This window comes from Garra rufa, chromosome 9 (genome assembly GCF_049309525.1).
Source record: "Garra rufa chromosome 9, GarRuf1.0, whole genome shotgun sequence".
Lineage (NCBI taxonomy): Eukaryota > Metazoa > Chordata > Actinopteri > Cypriniformes > Cyprinidae > Garra > Garra rufa.
In genome coordinates, this window is record NC_133369.1 from 29,963,231 (window position 1) to 29,982,987 (window position 19,757).

Below are 19,757 nucleotides of genomic sequence, written 5' to 3' on the forward strand. Positions count from 1 at the left end.
GTGGACACATACAAGCGGTGCTTCAATAAAAAACATCTCATTCCAGAAAACGAGGTGATATTATGGACTTTTCTTTGGACCATAAACACATTGCCTGCACTCTCATGCTCTACCTGATCGCCAAGGGTACAGAGCCACATGATGGACATAATCAATACTGAAATCAATACAATACAGAGATGCACAGCACATGTTTATTTGTAGTTATAGGCTAATTTCTGGCAATATTACAGTAACTGCAAATTTATCCGTATCATGTTGGCTTTTCCTGGTATCCGACACGTAGCTCCATTTCTCCACTACTCAGCTGTGAACTGCTTTCAGCTCGCTTTAAGTGTATTTCCTTTTCCTGCAGCTGCTTTAGTGTCATGTTCAGACATGTATCAGGAATACTGTACTGCTACCAAGAATCCTGCTTGCTCTTTATAAGAACCAGTCTGCTGTAATTCAATAAAACACAACTGATTAAAAGCCTGTTCTGAGTATCATTGTTTGCACAACAGAAGCATTGCCAAAGTCAAATTTCAAACAACAGAGCGCGACCCTATTCATTTTCCTACAGTAGGTGCTGCAAAATCTAAATGCAACTTTAAGGCGCCTGTATCCTGAGTGTGTCCCTCAAGACACTGAAATCAATGTACTCAAATTAGTGAGCACAGTTGCTGTTTACAGTTTATTTGTAGCATTGGTAATTAAACAAGCACTCAATGAAATGACAATAGTGAAGCGCTAGAAATGTAAACTGAACATTTTAGTAAAGATTGTGATTTAGAACAGTAGTAACTTGACAAGGATTTTGGCAAGAAGTCACTTTGTATAACTGTCACCATATGCACATAAAGGTATCTGGATATTATAAAGCACCTTTATCTGTACGTGTTGAGGGACATCAAATTAATGTGTCATTTAGTGCATACTAAATCAAATATGATAGCACTGAAAGTGATAAATATAACTTCCAGTCTACAAATAATTATAAAACTTAGGTTTCTGTTTAAAAATTTTCAGATAGCATGTGTATGTATCAAGATAAATCAGTAATATGTGAAAAGTGCATGGCAGTTTAAATGGTTTGATTGATAAACTTTACTCAAGGCTGGCAACTAAACATAAAACAGATGGAAATATGCATACATGTATAAAACAGACTGAAATATGCACAGCACTTTCATCTGCAGCTTCTGATGGGTAATTCAGTTAATTCACATGTATGAAAAATTACAATAAATTTAACCTAATTCATTTAGACAAATGAGGTGCTATTAAAAATTTGAATTTAAAATCCATGACCATTCCTAAACAACCATGCTAACAAACAATCTACACTGAACAGTTCATAGAGAAATTAATCAGCTACATATGACTGTGAGCAGGTAACATGAAGTCCTATTATGGGAAACACAATCAAAGTCCCCTGAATTTCCTACAATAACACCAACTCTGCTACGGCACATATTTTGCAGAGTTTCTGTACACACTGTAAAACTCAATAACAGTGTGATATGACATCGAGAGTAAGAGGAAAACACGTAACGCTGGGAAAGAGCCACGTCACTTTTCCTTGTGGGTCAGAAGAAATGCAACAAACACAAACCCAAACCATATAAAATTCATATTTTGCAGCATTGATGTTAGAAGTTTCTGTATTTATCCACTGATGCAAGAGTCCAAGGCTTCAGTCGTCCCCCAGCCGAAAGCCTTGACCCCAGTTATGGCGGCCACCTCCACCTCCGGCTCCTGCCTGCTCTTGGGGCACAGGTCTCCTGCTTGGAGGAACGCCGAATCCAGACACCCCACCTCGTCGATTTGGGAACATCTTGTACCTGAGAAAAAAAAAGTATGACAATAAAGCATAACAGTATCATTTTACAGCTTTTATTATTATTGAACAGCCCCTAACTTGTCACATTTAGCTATAAATTAATCATTTAACAAACAGGCACTTCATATTCAATACATATCAGTGTTGCATATCAGCTGTGTAGCCAATGAGCTTACAGGAACTGTGGGGTGGAGAGGAAGGACCTGCCACCCAGATCCATGGGGTATTTGAACATCAGAAAGAAGTATAGGTGGCCAACTAAGTTCCCAATCAGCTCGTTGACAACGCTGAAGAAAGAAACGGTTATTGTTATGATAATCATGCAACTGCGATGACTCATTGATTGTTATGCAACATCTAAATGACTATGACATTTGAACAGGAATTTTTGTGGAAGAAAAAGATTCTTACGAGCCACCGATGATATAGTTGAATCCCAGAATGACCCAAGGGAGATAACAAGCCTGTGTTAGTGTGAAGATGAACAGATTTTAGCATTGAGGATTCAAATACGTCAGTATATCATATAAAAAGGTAATATAGAGTAATAATACAGTGAGGAAAAAAATGATTTGATCCCCTGCTGATTTTGTAAGTTTACCCACTGACAAAGAAATGATCAATCTATAATTTTAATGGTAGGTTTATCTGAACAGTGAGAAACCTTAAAGGGACGGTTCGGAGTAGAATTGACTTCATTGCTATGCACTCCGAAGCCCATGTAAATACCCCATCCAAAGTTTTTTTTACCTTAGTCAAACATTTATGGAGATATTAGAGTTTTTCGAATTGCTTGTTACAGGAGTGAATGGTACATGTGATGTATCTCGTAAATTGCACCACTAAACGTGCAAGTAATCTTACCAAACTTGTACAGTAGTGTAAATAGGTTATGTACTCACAAAACGCTGCATCAGAACATTTGTAAGTCCACAATGAGTGTTTTAAAAACACGTTTTAGCCGATCCCTACTAGTCTCAAAAACTACAAATGGCGACACGTCGACGTCACTTCCCTGGTTTGAAAAAAGCACGTAAAAGTCCTCCTACAAGTTGACATGCACACAGATGTAGTAGGAGGACTTTTAAGTGCTTTTTTCAAACCAGGGAAGTGACGTCGACTTGTAGTTTTTGAGACTAGTAGTTCTCGGGTAAAACGTGTTTTTAAAACACTCATGGTGGACTTACTGATGCAGCGTTTTGTGAGTACATAACCTATTTACACTACTGTACAAGTTTGGTAAGATTACTTGCACGTTTAGTGGTGCAATTTACGAGATACATCACATGTACCATTCACTCCTGTAACAAGCAATTCGAAAAACTCTAATATCTCCATAAATGTTTGACTAAGGTAAAAAAAACTTCGGATGGGGTATTTAGATGGGCTTCGGAGTGCATAGCAATGAAGTCAATTCTACTCCGAACCATTCCTTTAATGACTTGGAGAGGATCTCCAAAGAGGAGAGGGACAAAATCTCTCCTGAGATGTGTTCAAACTTAGTGGCCAACTACAAGAACTGTCTTACCTCTATGATTGCTAACAAGGGTTTTACTAAATCATGTTTTGCGAAGGGGTCAAATACTTTTCACTCGTTAAAATGCAAATCCATGTATAACTTTTTTGAAATGTGTTTTTCTGGATTTTTTTGTTGTTATTCTGTCTCTCACTGTTCAAATACGCCTACCGTTAAAATTATAGACTGATCATTTCTTTGTCAGTGGGCAAATTTACAAAATCAGCAGGGGATCAAATTATTTTTTTCCCCTCGCTGTATATTGAATACCTTGAATCTGGTGCCGAACCAGAAAGATACAATCATGTCACGATTTAGCTGAGCCCAGACGTACAGAACAGACATGATCAAAGGGATCATCAGGAGCTGCGAAAATACAAACAAGACAATATTAATTAACAAATTAGTTAAGAAATGAAAATTTAAATGTAACAAAATTCTCCTAACAAAATAAAGATAAAACACGCTTTTATGTCGCTTAAGTGACTAATAGGTTACATTAAAAAGCTTAATTAACTCCAAGGGAATTCCAGGAATACAGTAGCTCATAAATCACACAAAGCTGTGATTCGATTAAGCAGCACAAGGTTTCAGATGATTTGAAAGGCAAAAACTGCTTTGAGAACATTTTCAATTTACCTTGATGATTTACACCAAATAAGAATGGCAAAGTTTGCTTCTGAGGCAATTAAATGTTTGAAAGATGATGTCGGGAGACAGGGAGCATTTACTAACTACTCTAATCTGTTTTTAACATTGATAAGAGATGTTTCTTGAGCACTAGATAAAAATATTAGAATGATTTCTAAAGGAACGTGTGACACTGAAAACTGGAGTAATGATGCTGAAAAGTTCATCACAGGACAAAATTATATTTTAAAATACATTGAAATTAGGAGAAGTTGTTTTGAACTTTAATAATTTGTCTAAATAATATTTCTTTTTGTATTTTTGAATAAGAGTTTTAGAAAGGATATCATGACACTTAATAATAAATACATCTTAATTGTAACTACTAGTGTTAAAAATCAATTTCAGAGTGTTAGCATCTGTGATTCAAATCAACTTTTAAACACCAACCTAGTGATAAAATAGATAAAAGTCCAAATTCAAAATGTATTAAAACTTTAATGATGGACAATAAAAATTGTTAACACTTCATTTTAAGGACCAATTCTCACGATGTACTAGCACGCATATTGGCTGTTTATTATTACTTATACTTCTGCATGACCATATTTTACACCCCTTAACCCTAAAATAACTAACTACCTTACTAATTATATTAATAAGCAGCAAATTAGGAGTTTTTTGAGGGAAAAGGTAATAGTTAGCTAATAGTGAGAATTGGTCCTTAAAATAAAAGGACTAAAAAAATTATACTTTTTTTTTTAAGAGCATGAAGAGAGCTTCATTATTTGACAATCCTGTTACCACTTTAAAATAAGGTGTCATTTGTTAACATTAATGTATTATTAACTAACATGAACAATACATTTGTTAATCTTTATTAATGTTTGTTAATAAAAATAGTCATTCCTTGTTTGTTCATGTTAGTTCACAGTGCATTACCTAATGTTAACAAACACAACTTGTGATTTTATAAATGCGTTAGTAAATGTTGAAATTAACATTAAAGGAGTAGTTCACTTTCAGAACAACAATTTACAGATAATTTACTCACCCCCCTGTCATCCAAGATATTTATGTCTTTTTTTCTTCAGTCGTCAAGAAATTATATTTTTTTTAGATAAACATATCTGGAAATTTCTCCATATAATGGACTTAAATGGTGCCTCGATTTTTGAATCTTCAAAATGCAGTTTAAATGCAGCTTCAAATGGCTGTAAACAATCCCAGCCGACGAAGAAGGGTCTTGTCTACCGAAACGTTCGGTCATTTTCTTAGAAAAATATATTTTTACATACCTTTTAAGCACTGAAACTCGTCCAGCACTAGGGTTTGTAGTGCGCGTTCCCGACTTTACGTACTGCATCCATCGTGCTCCGTAACGCAGCGAATGCTTGAAGCAGTCCCATCACCTGACTCACCGATTGTTTGTAACAGTGGAACAGATGTGGTCCAGTCATGACAGCACTGAGATTCCTGCTCCGCTGGAAATGGCTGGCATTTTCTACACTTGCACCACCATCTCGTCTCGTTTGAACGCGGTCTGCCCGAGGTTTGTGTCGCCGCCGCGGCTGTCGCAGTTTTCTCTCTCTGACAGAGTTCATCGTCTGTGTATTCCGGCTCAAAAAGGAAGGAAACGGTGAAAAACTCCATCTCATGTGCTCCTCCAGCTTCAAAGTCGTCCGACATTGTTGTACTTTATGTTGTACCTTGTTGCTAAAGAGTATTTGATTGCGTTGCACTTCTCAAGTTCGCTTTGTAAACGCTGGGTCTGTAGTTTCGCATACGTCACGCGTGACCTTTCGACGTGAGTACGTAAAGTCGGGAACGCGCACTACAAGCCCTAGTGCTAGACGAGTTTCAGTGCTTAAAAGGTATATAAAAATATATTTTTCTAAGAAAATGACAGAACGTTTCGGTAGACAAGACCCTTCTTCGTCGGCTGGGATCGTTTACAGCCCTTTGAAGCTGCATTTAAACGGCACTTTGAAGATTCATTTAAGTCCATTATATGGAGAAATTTCCAGATATGTTTCTCTCAAAAAACATAATTTCTTGACGACTGAAGAAAAAAAAGACAAACATCTTGGGTGACAAGGGGGTGAGTAAATTATCTGTAAATTGTTGTTCTGAAAGTGAACTACTCCTTTAAGGCTGATGATACATGGGGCAACTTTTTGAGCAATTTAATCGGGCAACTTTTTTTGAGCAATGTTGCTTGGATAATTTAGATAAGTCAGGGGCCCTGTATCTCACCTGGCTGCCCGTTGACAGCAACATTTGCCAAAGTTGCCTGGCAACATTGCTCAAAAAGCCCAGTGTATCATCAGCATAAGATTATTAAATGCTGTAGAACTATTGTTCATTCTTAGTTAATGTAAACTAATGTAGTTAAAGGAGAACTCCGGTGTGATTTTGACCTAAAGTGCATTGAATCATGATACCGAGTGTGAACGTACCTTGCATATCTCATCTCGGTTTGTGTCCAGCTGTCCGAAATCTGGGGTCAGTTAGCCGATGCTCACAACAGGTTGTCAATGAGAGTCAACAGGGCATCGGAAAAGCCATGTAAATAAATCACTGTTTTACGCCATTTACGAGGCACAAAGTAGCTCCACACTTCATTGGTAGACTTCCAAGGGCCCTGACATTTAAAACGAGACATTGAGAACTCAGAAAAAGCACCGGTAGTTTATTTACGAGAAGATTTATACAGACAGTACCTGGAAGATAAAATCCGGTCGCCGCCATCTTGAACTTAGTCACGATAAGTCGAGTGTCGAGCACCAAGAAATTTATCAGGTTATCAACTTATCAGGTTGTAGTTTCCTTCGTGCTCGACACTCGACTTATCGTGACTAAATTTAAGATGGCGGCGACCGGTCTGTTCCTGGTGGAAAATGTCTGTATAAATCTACTTGTAAATAAACTACCGGTGCTTTTTCTGAGTTCTCAATGTCTCGTTTTAAATGTCAGGGCCCTTGGAAGTCTACCAATGAAGTGTGGAGCTACTTTGTGCCTCGTAAATGGCGTAAAACAGTGATTTATTTACATGGCTATTCCGATGCCCTGTTGACTCTCATTGACAACCTGTTGTGAGCATCGGCTAACTGACCCCAGATTTCGGACAGCTGGACACAAACCGAGATGAGATATGCAAGGTACGTTCACACTCGGTATCATGATTCAATACACTTTAGGTCAAAATCACACCGGAGTTCTCCTTTAACTAATGAAAAGTGCTACCGATATCCTACACTTTACTAAGTGCCAAACACACAAATAAAAAACTTAAAATTTCTCATTTAAAAAAAGGAAGAGAAAAAGACTAACCTGCATGTCCATCATTAGGCCTGTTATCTAAATCATAAACGTTAAGGACAGATAAAGGCTGAGAGTCACAGGACAATGAACATGACATGAGTGGATGCTTCATAGTATGAAAACCACATCTTCAGAGAATACTGAATCATTTAATGCAATATACTAAAATTCTGAATTCAGCACATCACATTCATTGACTGCACTCCTTCAATGTTAATGTGGGTATGCGGTGTTCAGATGCAAATTATTTGATGACAGTGACTAATCTCTTGTTTGCGCTGCTCTGAATGACATTTAATCTTTTAAAATATTACAGTATAGTGTGTACAGGATGGAAAGGATACAACAATGCAAATCCAGTTGAATAGAAGCATGAACATGTAGTCTGCTGGTCTTCCATCAAAAGCCCCTGTGAAAGAAAGGAGATGAGATGTCACATCCCATAGTAATCATCAATTTTATAGTATTTTTTAAAAACCATTTATATCATAGTGAGATATGATTTTACATGAAGCAGGTCATCATCCTTTATATTAGTAACCCCCCATTACTGGACATTTTAGGTCATGGAATAGACCTAATCATAGCTATAAATAGCATTTTTACAAAGGCATCAGTAAGTCAAAACTTGTGATGCTGCTTCCACACCACTAGGTGTCAGTATAAAGGGCCATTCACACCAATAATGCTAACCATAAAGATAACTATAACAATAACTACCAATCGACGATAACATTGTTTAGTCATTGTTTTGTCATCTGGTGCTTTAAATTCTCAAGCTCTTTAAAGTAAGTGGATTCTGACTGGCTGTCAATGTTTTTTTTTTTTTTTAACATTCTGAAAGTGATTCTAACAATTGTGTTCCCATGTACCGTTATACAGTCAAACCAAAATGCATTCAGACATTTCTCTCATTATTATTTGCTATTGTTTAGAAAATGGTAATAAAATATGAGGAGAGCTCAAGAGTTAAACTGTCACAAATTCATCTTGATAATGTCAGATAACTTTGATAGAAAGGTATGTAACAGACACGGTCAGGTCGAAGTGTCGAATTCAAATTTTTGGTCCCAAATTTTTTTATCAGTTTTACTGGTAGTCCATTGTATGACAAATTTTTGGGTATAATATGTCAGAGTTTACTTTATTTTGCAATCCTCACTTACATAAATGAACTATATTGTCTTGCACACACTAGTTAAAAAATATTAAAAATTGTATCTGGTGTCTGATTATAATTTTTGGTTTGACCGTATATGAGAAAAGTAAGTCCATGCAACAGTTTCAAACCACATATTTTAGCTAATAAAAACAATGACAGCCAATCAGAATCCACTTGACTTTAAAGAGCTTAAAAGCATAGTTCACCCAAAAATTTAAATTCTGTCATTTTTTTCTAACCCTCGTGTTATTCCAAACCTGTAAGACCTTTGTTCATCTTTGGAACACAAATTAAGATATTTTTGATTAAATCCAAGAGCTTTCTGACCCTGCATAGAGAGCAACGCAACTACTGTGTTCAAGGCCCAGAAAGGTAGTAAGAACATCAATAAAATAGTCCATGGAAGAGAAGAAATTTTTGAATAAAGTGGTTATTATTGTTTTCTTTGCACACAAAAAGTATTCTCATAGCTTCATAAAATTATGGATGAACCACTGATGTAATATGACTATTTTAACATGTCCTTACTACATTCATCCTTTCTGGGCCTTGAATGTGGCAGTTGCGTTGATGTCTATTCAGGGTCAGAAATCTCTTGGTTTTCTTAAAGATATTAATATTTATTGTGTTCTGAAGATGAACGAAGGTCTTACATGTTTGGAACGACATGAGGCTGAGTAAGTAATGACAGAATTTTCATTTTCGGGTGAACTATCCCTTTAAGCATTTAAAGCATCAGATGACTGTTGTATCGACCAGCCCAAATTAAAAAAAATAAATACTGAGTGCACTTTTAAGTCCAGTCAAACATTATTTTAATTAAAGGTTGTTTAATGTATTTTAGGAAAAAGAAGTTACCTGTTTCAAGCCTCGTAGAGTACTGGTAGAGGAAATACAAATTAACAAGGTATAGAAAACCTGTCCCTGGGCCAACTGGGAAATACAGAGTTGCAGATATCGGTCTCCAAATCTGTTGAGAGAACACAGAAAAATTATTAATGATACTGCTGGAGATGCCCATCAATTTTGACCTATTGAAACAGACATATCAAACTACAGTTGAGGTCAAAAGTTTACCCCCCCCCCCCCCTTTCAGAATCTACATGGATCATATAAAATACATATTGTTTATTTCGTACAAAACTGAATAAGATAGTTCACATTAATGATGTTTACATATAGTCCACAAGAGAAAATAATATTGAATATATAAAAATGACCCTGTTCAAAAGTTTATATCCCCTTGATTTTGCTGTGTTGTTACCTGAATGATCCAGAGCTGTGTTTTATTTATTTAGTGATGGTTGTTCATGAGTTCTTTGTTTGTCCTGAACACTGTTCTTCTGAAAAATCCTTCAGATCCCCCAAATTCTTTGGTTTTCCAGCATCTTTGTGTATTTGAACCCTTTCCAACAATGCCTGTATGATCTTGAGATCCATCTTTTCACACTGAGGACAACTGAGGGACTCATATGCAACTATTACAGAAGGTTCAAACACTTACTGATGCTCAAAAAGGAAAAACGATGCATTAAGAGCCAGGGAGTGAAAACTTTTGAAAAGAATGGAGATGTGTACATTCTTCTTATTTTGCCAAATTATCATATTTTTTCCATTTAGTACTGCCCTTCAGAAGCTACAAAAGTTGCCTGTTTCCCAGAAGACAAAATAAGTTACATTTAACCTGATCTTAATACATGCTTTTTTTCCTTCTGGAGCATCAGTGAGCGTTTGAACCTTCTGTAAAAGTTGCAAGTCCCCAAGTTGTCCTCAGTGTGAAATGATGCATCTCAAAATCATACAGTCATTGTTGGAAAGGGTTCAAATACACAAAAATGCTGGAAAACTAATGAATTTGACCTGAAGTTTTTTTTCCTGAAGAAATGCGGGCAGTTTAACTGTTCAGGTCAAACAAGGGACAAACATTTTGCCAATTCTGAAAGAGGGAAGTAAACTTTAGACCTCAACTGTTCCTACTGATTTTAAAATAAATAGACAAAAGACACTTAAAGGGATAGTTCAGCCAAAAATGAAAATTCCATCATTATTTGACCCTGTATGTATGTATATGGATTACATTTTAAGTGTTTTTGCCCATGCAATAAAAGTCATCGGCAACCAAAACTATTTGGTTTCTAACATTCTTCAAAATATCTTCTTTTGTGTTCTGCAGGGGAAAAACTCATGCGGGTTTGGAATGGCATGAGGGGGAGTAATCAGTATTATCCCTTTTAACTGAAACAGAAGTACAGAAAACCAGCAGGCACTGAGAATATCCAGCAAGCAGCATTTGTATGCAGTTGCCAGCACTGCCTCAAAGTTCTGAAAAACGAAGTAGCTACTCCATGCTTGCACTGCAGATTTGATTCTCCGCACATTGTGGACTCATTATCCATGTGCCTGAGCACGACTGCAGCTATTACACCAGACATCACGCTCTGAAGGGAACAGACACTCATCTGGTCTGTTATCCAGATTTGTTCGGTAATTCCCAGACTAGAAAAACTGGGTCAGTAAACAACAAACACACACCCCCTGCACAAATTTTTTAACACTCTCCGGTGTTTAATTTGCTCTCAACATGCACATGCACACCTTATCCCTCTCTATAGTCTCCGGCTGTCTCATTCTCCTCCCTTTCCCTGTATCTCTCCCTCACTTCTAGAGCTTTCTCTCCTCCCTCCGGCACACACAGAAACTCTGAGCTAGCAGGGTATTCGGTCTGGGGGACTGTGAATCCGCTGAACAGCAATGCTTTGATGTTGGCGTCTGAACTGGCTCTGCGGTAGCCAGGCAGTCCAGCGGCCCCCTCGCGCACTGCAGCATAAATCACGCCAGCTCACTTGTGTGGAGAGGTGACCTCTGTGGACTGCAGCATAGAGAAAAGTGGGTTAAAAAGCACAGCAGGATTGGTATGCCGGGAGAGAACGGGGAGAGGTTTATTTGGCCGCTTCTCAACAGCTAAATGGTTCCTTCGCAAGACAAATGTGCCAATGTGAGTGCCGGTTCACTGTGACAAAAAGCTTTATGTTACCCTTGGCTTAGCTGTATACGCTGTTTAAACTGACTGATATCACTCATTTTGCTTATCTGCACTATTCCGTGTGCACTGCTTTTCCTCACTCCATAGCTGGCCTTGTGTTTACTTCCTATATCTGTGCCGTAATCCAGAAGAAACCTGTACTGGCAGGATAGAGGTCATGAAATGTTAGCCAGCAGTGAGCAGACAGGAGTTAAGTTTAGAGCATTTTCAAAGGGAGTGGATAAATCACAGAAACACCTTATAAAAATTAGCTCAGCATTTAAGTACCTAAATTACAACTAAAATTGCAGCTTCAAAAATTAAACACAGGTTAATTAGCCATTAGCAGAGGTCAAATTACTGTATTTCTGGTGCATCACTCAGGAAAATGTGCCATGGGAAATAGATTCAAAGCAATAATGATGCCATTTACAAACTAGATAAGCCAAAAAATAATAGTGAGATCTCACTGTTAAGGACACAGTCAGTGACACCTGACAGATGCTAAATGTTACAAAAAAAATTACCAAAGAGTGTGATGTGAGTTTCCAAACACATATTGAGATAACTTTTTGGGGCTTTAAGTCTTAAGGAGTTGTGCATTATCCAACAACACACAGTATAGGACCTGCATGACAGTTTTTTTTAATTTTTTATAAAAAGACCTCCAAATATAATCATCCTCTTGCAAGGGACCCTTGTCTTAAAGTTTATAAAACAGTAATATATTATGTATGAAGATCTAATTAATACTGTGACAAATTAAGATTATAAATCAGCGCAAAATATTCTTTGGAAATTATTTATGCATTTCTTTGACATTACATTATTGGATTTTCCTCTACTCACAGTATTGATGCATTGTTAGATGTATTATCTGTTTATTTTAATTATATAATGCTAATTATATATTTTAAGCTCTTCAATGCTGCATTTACTGAATCAAAAATACAAAGAAAACAGTAATATTGTGAAATATTATTACAGTTTAAAATAATGGCTTTATATTTTAATATACTTTGAAATTTAGAATTTATTCTTGTGATGCAAAGCTGAATTTTCATCATCCATTACTCCAGTCTTCAGTGAGTGTCACATGATCCTTCAGAAATCATTCTAATATACTGATTTATTACTTTTATTATCAATGTTGAAAACAGTTGTGCTGCTTTATATTTTTTTGGAACCGGTGACTCTTTTTTCAGGATTCTTTAATAAATAAAAAGTTAAAAAGAATAGCATTTATTCAAAATAGAAATTTTTTATAACAATATAAGCCTTGCTATCACTTTTTTAAATCAATTTAACACATCCTTGATTAATAAAATCATTCATTAAAAAAAATAAATAAATAAACATAAAATATGCTTAATATTTTAAATAAATGCAGTACTTTTTATTTATTAAAGAATCCTGAAAAAAGTATCACAGGTTCCAAAAAACCAGCACAACTGTTTTCAACATTGCTAATAAATCAGCATGTTAGAATGATTTCTGAAGGATCATGTGACACTCAAGACTGGAGAAATTATGCTGAAAATTCGGCATTGCATCACAGGAAAAACAAAAACAAAAACATTTTGAAATACATTCGCATAGAAAACAGTTATTTTACATTGAAACAATATTTCACAATATTACATTTTTTTCTAGATTTTTGATCAAATAAATGCAGTGCATAAGAGCATAAATATATGCAGAGCATAAGAAATTTCAGAAAAAACAAAAATCTTACTGATCCCAAACTTGAATAACAGTGTATATTAAATAAAATTATTTAAATTTTAAATATTTAATTTACTTAGTTTAATATTATTTTTTAATTTTTATTATTTTTTATATTATCTCTAATCTTTTCCACAGACTCCCTGGGGGTCCCTGAACCCATATTTGACAAACCCTGGTTTAAGATGTACTTAAAACTGTTCTAAAGAAAACCTATCTAAATAGATTTGATAATAACACATGCCATTTAATTTTATTTACTTATTCCTGTAAACATTTATCTAGTTTCACACTTTTAGCCCACAAACAATAGCTTTGCGCCACCTGGTGGACATTTCTGCCAAAGAAAACAATTTATATTATATTTTTAATAGTTAACGATTAATTACTGCGCTTAATTACATATTTTAATATATTTACAAAATGTATCTTATAATTTAGGCAGTCTTGTCAGAATTAGGTATTAGAAAAGCCGACCCTCGCAAAAGAACACCATTGTTATTTTCATTATATTCTTTGTCGTAAGACTCAAATATTTTCAAAGTATAGAAAACAAGTTTAAAATATTTGCCATCGCAGCGAGAAGCGGTGCTTTTAGACAGAAAATTTTATTTGGCAGCCCATGAAATGCCTGTTGTCCCGGAAGTAGCTTCTGACGCGTTCTCGGCTGTCATTGGTTAAACAGAGCAGGCTGGGACGCGTTCAATGTAACATTTTTTTCTGTGGATGAGAAACTTTTGATTCAAATTACGTTTCCTGTCTTTCAATACTATAGTCTATCTACGGTATAACATCTTAATGGTGAGTACAGATGGAGGGCGGGATTAGGTTAAATAAATTAGCATACTGTCGATGCATAAACGGCACATGTTACGCTTTTTGCTGTCTCTTATAATTCTCAATCTGCATAATCATAAAACATCATATTAAGTATTTGTGTCTGCTTCGACAATCTTTAAATACCTAATTAATGCACAACAAAACATTATATAACAAACCACATGATTCAAAGCAATCATGTGCAACGTGCATGAGATTTTGAACACAACTGCTCTTCTGACTTCATAGAATAATCCGGAAACCGCCAATTATTATTAACAACAGTTGAGTACAGTACAATTCTCCCTTACACAGTCCATGTGTGGGCATAAGTGTAACGTTACTCCAGAATGAGGCCTACAAAAAGGCCTTGTCATCACTGCTGTTTGTCTAAAGTCCCCATACTGTTTAACTCAATGTAAACCTACCTGGAATTTATGAAAGAATGCCTCCGGCCATAACACAAGGTACATAGGACCGATTAATCCCAGTTTTCCTATGAGCGGCACTGCAATTGAGCCAGCAAACCAGTAACGAGTGATGAAAGGAATGTTTTTAAACCAGTCCCCGATATCTGACATCTTGCCATATGATTGGAGAGCCTGGGGGTTCTCTGTCGGTTCTCCTCCGATGCAGGATAAGAAAAAGAGCAGGGGCCACAAACGAATCTGTAACCACAACGCAGAAATGCTGTTTCAGTCTTCTTCTATTTTGGTTACCGTAGCGTACGCACTCTTTCCCCGTTTAGTTTACATGACGTGGCCGCGTACAGGCGCGTCCTTGTTGCGACTTTCCGTTAGATTTGACTGTCAAATTAACAGTCATGCAAAGAAATGCGGGGATTTTTCGATTTCGAAAAAAATAGTTTATTATCTAAATTATTTAGTGTTTATAATTTATACGTGGCTGTATATACACAATTTACCACAGTTTTGTGTACCGTAGTGAGAACTTTAAGACCACTTTAAGAAATCGTTAAAAGTCTTTTATGTTGACGTCTCATTCGAGGGGTTTTGAAACCGGAAACGGCGTTACTTCGTGGCGCTACTTTTGGTGAAGTAAAGGTTTCGTATCATTTTATGTGATTATTTTTGTAAAAGCATCGCAGATAAGTAGTTTGAACGTTTAAAGAAAATTGTCGAAAACGAAAAATGCTACAGCTTAACACTTAGATCAATTTTTATTTTTTGTTCAATAGATGACTTCAAAATGAAAGCAATGTCGTTATTTACAGATCAGCTTTCACTTCCACAACTTTTAGGACTTTGATTTTTTCCTTGATTTTGACAAAAAAAAAAACATGTCAGACAGAATGTTTAGGTCAGCCTTAGGCACCATTCACTTACAAACACTACTAGTCAAATTTTGAATGTTTTTTTTTTAAAGAAGTCTCTTTTGCTCGCCAAGCCTGCATTTATTTGACCCAAAGTACAGCAAAAACAGTAATATTGTGACATTTTTAGTATTTAAAATAACTGCTTTCTGTTTGAATATATTTTAAAATGTAATTTATTTCTGTAATCAAAGCTAAATATTCAACATCATTACTTCAGTCTTCAGTCTCACATGATCCTTGAGAAATCATTCTAATTAATATGCTGATTTGCTGTTGAAGAAACATTTTTGTATTATTATTATTATTGTTGTCAATATTTAAAACAGTTGAGTACTTTTTCAGGATTTTATGAATAGAAAGATCCAAAGATCAGCTTTCGTAACATTATACACTACAGTATGATGCTTTAAATTGCTCAAAAGTGATGATAAAGACATTTATGATGCTACAAAAGATTTCTGTTTCAGATAAATGCTTTTCTTCTGAACTTTATATTAATCAAAGAAACCTGAAAAATGTTTTTTTAAAGCAGCAAATCAGAATATTTCCATGATTTCTAAAGGAGACCAATGACTGGAGTAATGATGCTGAAAGTTTAGCTTTGATCACAGGAAAAATTTGATTTTTAAAATATATTTAAATAGAAAACAGTTATTTTAAATATTAAACAATATTTCATAATTGAACTGTTTTTGCTGTACTTTGGATAAAATAAATGTAGGCTTGGTGAGCAGAAGAGACTTCTTTAAAAAAACATTAAAAAAAATCTTACTGTTTGACTGGAAGTGTAAATTTTTTTCACACAATAAAAGTGTCAAGTTTGTCATTCTGTTATTTTGTCATATTCCATTGAAGAAAGAAAGTCAGACAGGTGTCCGATGCAAACAGATCAATATTTAAGGTGCACATGAGTTTGTGGGTTGAATTTGTGATTTTTTATTTACCCCCTCAAGCAGTCATATAGCTTTCAGAGATGTCTCTAAGTTCAGTGCAGTCCACCCTGTCCACTCTGAAGTCATGTCAAACAGATATTGAAGCTTGTATGGATATGGTATCAGATGTTGCACTGGGAATAGTTGAAGCACAAGGTGAGTAGTTTCTGAAAGATCATGTGCCATTGAAGACTGGAGTAATGGCTGCTAAACATTCAGCTTTTGATTTCAGGTATGGATAACAGTCAAGCTCTGAAGAAACTGGAGGAGATGATTATGGAGTGCTCCAGACTGGACAGAGAAATCAATTGTTTTGTGGAATCTGTTGATGAGATGACTGCTCAGGTTTGTCTTACTGACCATCCCTGGTGCTTCATTTTGACACAAAGTCATTGTTTCCCAGAGTCTCCCATTGATCCACTGTGGCTTTCTTTCGTATGTTCTGTAGGTCAGAAATGAACCTCCTGAGGCCATGGTTCATCTGAGAAACTCTGTAAAGGAGCATTTCACTGAGCTTATGGCTGGGGTCACAGATGCAGAACTGCAAAGGCACAGCAAGGTTATTTCCTTCAAAGACAACGTGAGGAAATATGCCATGCATGGTGAGGAACTTTTTTCACTTTTTTTCCACGTTATAAGTGAAGCGATGCACTTCCTAAATCTATATTTATGCATATGTGTATTCAGCGGGTCAAACTGCTGCTGAGAATCAAGAGGAGCTGGATGAGGACATTGCTGTAACACAGAGCCAGACAAACTTCACCTGCCCTCTCACGCAGGTAAAAATCAGCATCATTTATAGCCCTTGAGTTAGAAGTTCACATTTGTAGTGGTGTTTTTGTGTGTAATTTGTATTGCAAGATTAAGAAACATAAAGAAATGTCGTATTGTTAAAACCTTTTACTTTATCTTGTTCTGATAGGTTGAGATGGTCAATCCAGTGAAAAACAAGAAATGCAATCATTACTATGACAGAGAGGCTATACTTGAAATGATTAAGGCCAGGCACAAAAATAAGAAGAAATTTCGGTATGTAGCCACTGCTCAGTTCAGTTCATGTCCATATCTTGCAACCAACAAATATACATGTAAACTGACATTTGAAAATCTAATTTTATTTTATTTTATTTTATTTTATTTTATTTTATTTTATTTTATTTTATTTATTTATTTATTTATTTATTTATTTAATACTTCAAATTAATACACTTACAGTACTGGTCAAATGTTTGGGGTTGGTAAAAATTTTATTGTTTTTAAATTAAGTCTTTTATGCTCACCAAGGCTGATTTGGGGAAAAAAGTAATATTGTGAAATATTACAATTTAACTTTTTTATTTGTATACATTTTAAAATGTAAATCATTCTAATATGCTGTTTTTCTGCTCAAAAAATGTAAACTTCTGTCTGTTACATTTAATATCATTGTTAACACTTTATCAATTTCAGTTTTGCTGCTTAATATATTTGTGGAAACCACATGCTGAAGAGAAAGTTAAAAAAAACAAAATTTCTGCGAAAAATTATATATACCGGTGCATCTCAATAAATTAGAATGTTTTGGAAAATTTCATTTATTTCAGTAATTCAACTCAAATTGTGAAACGTGTATTAAATAAAAACAGTGCGCACAAGACTGAAGTAGCTCACATTTAACAAAAACCAACCAATTCACTATCTCAACAAATTAGAATATGGTGACGTGTCAATCAGCTAATCAACTCAAAACACCTGCAAAGGTTTCCTGAGCTGTCAAAATGGTCTCAGTTTGGTTCACTGGGCTACACAATCATAGGGAAGACTGCTGATCTGACAGTTGTCCAGAAGACAATCATTGACACCCTTCACAAGGAGGGTAAGCCACAAACATTCATTGCCAAAGAAGCTGGCTGTTCACAGAGTGCTGTATCCAAGCATGTTAACAGAAAGTTGAGTGGAAAGAAAAAGTGTGGAAGAAAAAAGATGCACAACCAATAGAGAGAACCACAGCCTTGAGAGGCTTGTCAAGCAAAATCGATTCAAGAATTTGAGTGAACTTCACAAGGAATGGACTGAAGCTGAGGTCAAGGCATCAAGAGCCACTACACACAGAGACGTGTCAGGAATTTGGCTACAGTTGTTGTATTCCTCTTGTTAAGGCACTCCTGAACCACAGACAATGTCAGAGGTGTCTTACCTGGGCTAAGGAGAAGAAATGGACTGTTGCCCAGTGTTCCAAAGTCTTCTTTTCAGATGAGAGCAAATTTTGTATTTTATTTGGAAACCAAGGTCCTAGATTCTGGAGGAAGGGTGGAGATGCTCACAGCCCAAGTTGCTGGAAGCCCAGTGTTAAGTTTCACAGTCTGTGATGATTTGGGGTGCAATGTCATCTGCTGGTGTTGGTCTACTGTGTTTTTTGAAAACCAAAGTCACTGCACCCATTTACCAAGATTTTACCCATTTAGAGCACTTCATGCTTCTTTCTGCTGACCAGCTTTTTAAAGATGCTGATTTAATTTTCTAGCAGAATTTTCCCACACTGCCGAAAGCAACAAAAGTTGGTTAAATGACTATGGTGTTGGTGTGCTTGACTAGCCAGCAAACTCACTAGACCTGAACCCCATAGAGAATCTATGGGGTATTGTTAAGAGGAAAATGAGAAACTAGACCAAAAAATGCAGATGAGCTGAAGGCCACCGTCAAAAAAACCTGGGCTTCCATACCACCTCTGCAGTGCCACAGACCGATCACCTCCATGCCACGCCGAATTGAGGCAGTAATTAAAACAAAATTAGCCCCTACCAAGTATTGAGTACATATACAGTAAATGAACATACTTTCCAGAAGGCCAAAATTATCACAATTAAAACAACCAAAGACTTAAACTACTTCAGTCTGTATGCACTGAATTTATTTAATATATGAGTTTCCCAAATTAGAGTTGAATTATTGAAATAAATGAACTTTTCCACTCATTCTAATTTGAGATGCACCTGTATATGAAATGGCCCCAGACTTTTGAATAGCAATGTATAGAACAACCTAACAGCCACTGTTGCCAACTTTTCTGTCATTCTTCATAGCTGTCCAAAGGTTGGCTGTGGAAACACAGATGTTCAGGAGTCTGACCTTGAGCTGGACCTGGTTATGAAGAGAATGATTCAGAACCACAAGAGACAGACTGGAAAAACCTAATTTGACTAAATCACTTCTGCTGATGTTACAGTTGTTCTGTCTATACTGGGAAAATGGTTTTGCCTGAATGTTGATGTGCAGAACTGAAGACTTTTGTTGTAAAAGTTGGTTCATGTTATGGTTAATATAAAACACATTTATAGTTTATGTTTGTAATACAAATATAAATGCACTATGCCTTTCAGTGCAGCCTTTTTTTTAAATAAACATTTGTATGTTCTCACATTACCTCAGTGTCAAACCTTTTATCTTGTAATCCAAACAATGACAATAAAAACCTGCTTCGTTTCAAAAC

At 35.9% G+C, this 19,757-nt stretch overlaps 2 protein-coding genes across 3 annotated transcripts; one reads left to right on the forward strand and one right to left on the reverse strand.

Annotated features, from left to right (window-relative positions):
• Nucleotides 1–654: 654 nt before the first annotated feature.
• derl1 (derlin 1) lies at nt 655–14,794 on the reverse strand. The gene is made up of 8 exons (XM_073847152.1): nt 14,449–14,794; nt 9,313–9,424; nt 7,637–7,701; nt 7,302–7,328; nt 3,609–3,704; nt 2,234–2,286; nt 1,999–2,109; nt 655–1,823 (listed from the first exon to the last, which is right to left on the reverse strand). The coding sequence occupies exons 1-8, from the start codon at nt 14,599–14,601 to the stop codon at nt 1,676–1,678; spliced, it is 765 nt and encodes a 254-aa protein (XP_073703253.1). The 5' UTR covers nt 14,602–14,794; the 3' UTR covers nt 655–1,675.
• On the forward strand, nt 13,893–19,756 carry nsmce2 (NSE2 (MMS21) homolog, SMC5-SMC6 complex SUMO ligase). 2 transcript variants are annotated; one of them, XM_073847154.1, is made up of 7 exons: nt 13,893–14,002; nt 16,313–16,444; nt 16,521–16,633; nt 16,737–16,890; nt 16,976–17,067; nt 17,211–17,317; nt 19,351–19,756. In XM_073847154.1, exons 2-7 carry the CDS (start codon nt 16,330–16,332, stop codon nt 19,460–19,462), a joined length of 693 nt encoding a protein of 230 aa, XP_073703255.1. In that variant the 5' UTR covers nt 13,893–14,002; nt 16,313–16,329; the 3' UTR covers nt 19,463–19,756. The 2 variants fall into 2 exon arrangements, with proteins under 2 accessions (XP_073703255.1, XP_073703254.1); XM_073847153.1 differs by lacking the exon at nt 13,893–14,002 and adding an exon at nt 15,024–15,084 and having other exon boundaries at nt 16,310–16,444.
• Nucleotide 19,757: the final 1 nt, after the last annotated feature.

Bases quoted from the DNA above. Each gene is read 5' to 3' on its own strand.
- derl1 (XM_073847152.1), bottom strand. From the start codon at position 14,601: ATGTCAGATATCGGGGACTGGTTTAAAAACATTCCTTTCATCACTCGT. The intron at 3,705-7,301 runs GTTAGTCTTTTT...GTATTTTCGCAG, and splicing joins GCCTAATGATGGACATGCAG to CTCCTGATGATCCCTTTGAT. The intron at 2,287-3,608 runs GTATTCAATATA...ACACTAACACAG, and splicing joins GGTTCGGCACCAGATTCAAG to GCTTGTTATCTCCCTTGGGT.
- nsmce2 (XM_073847154.1), top strand. From the start codon at position 16,330: ATGTCTCTAAGTTCAGTGCAGTCCACCCTGTCCACTCTGAAGTCATGT. The intron at 16,891-16,975 runs GTGAGGAACTTT...ATGTGTATTCAG, and splicing joins GAGGAAATATGCCATGCATG to CGGGTCAAACTGCTGCTGAG. The intron at 17,068-17,210 runs GTAAAAATCAGC...TTGTTCTGATAG, and splicing joins TCACCTGCCCTCTCACGCAG to GTTGAGATGGTCAATCCAGT.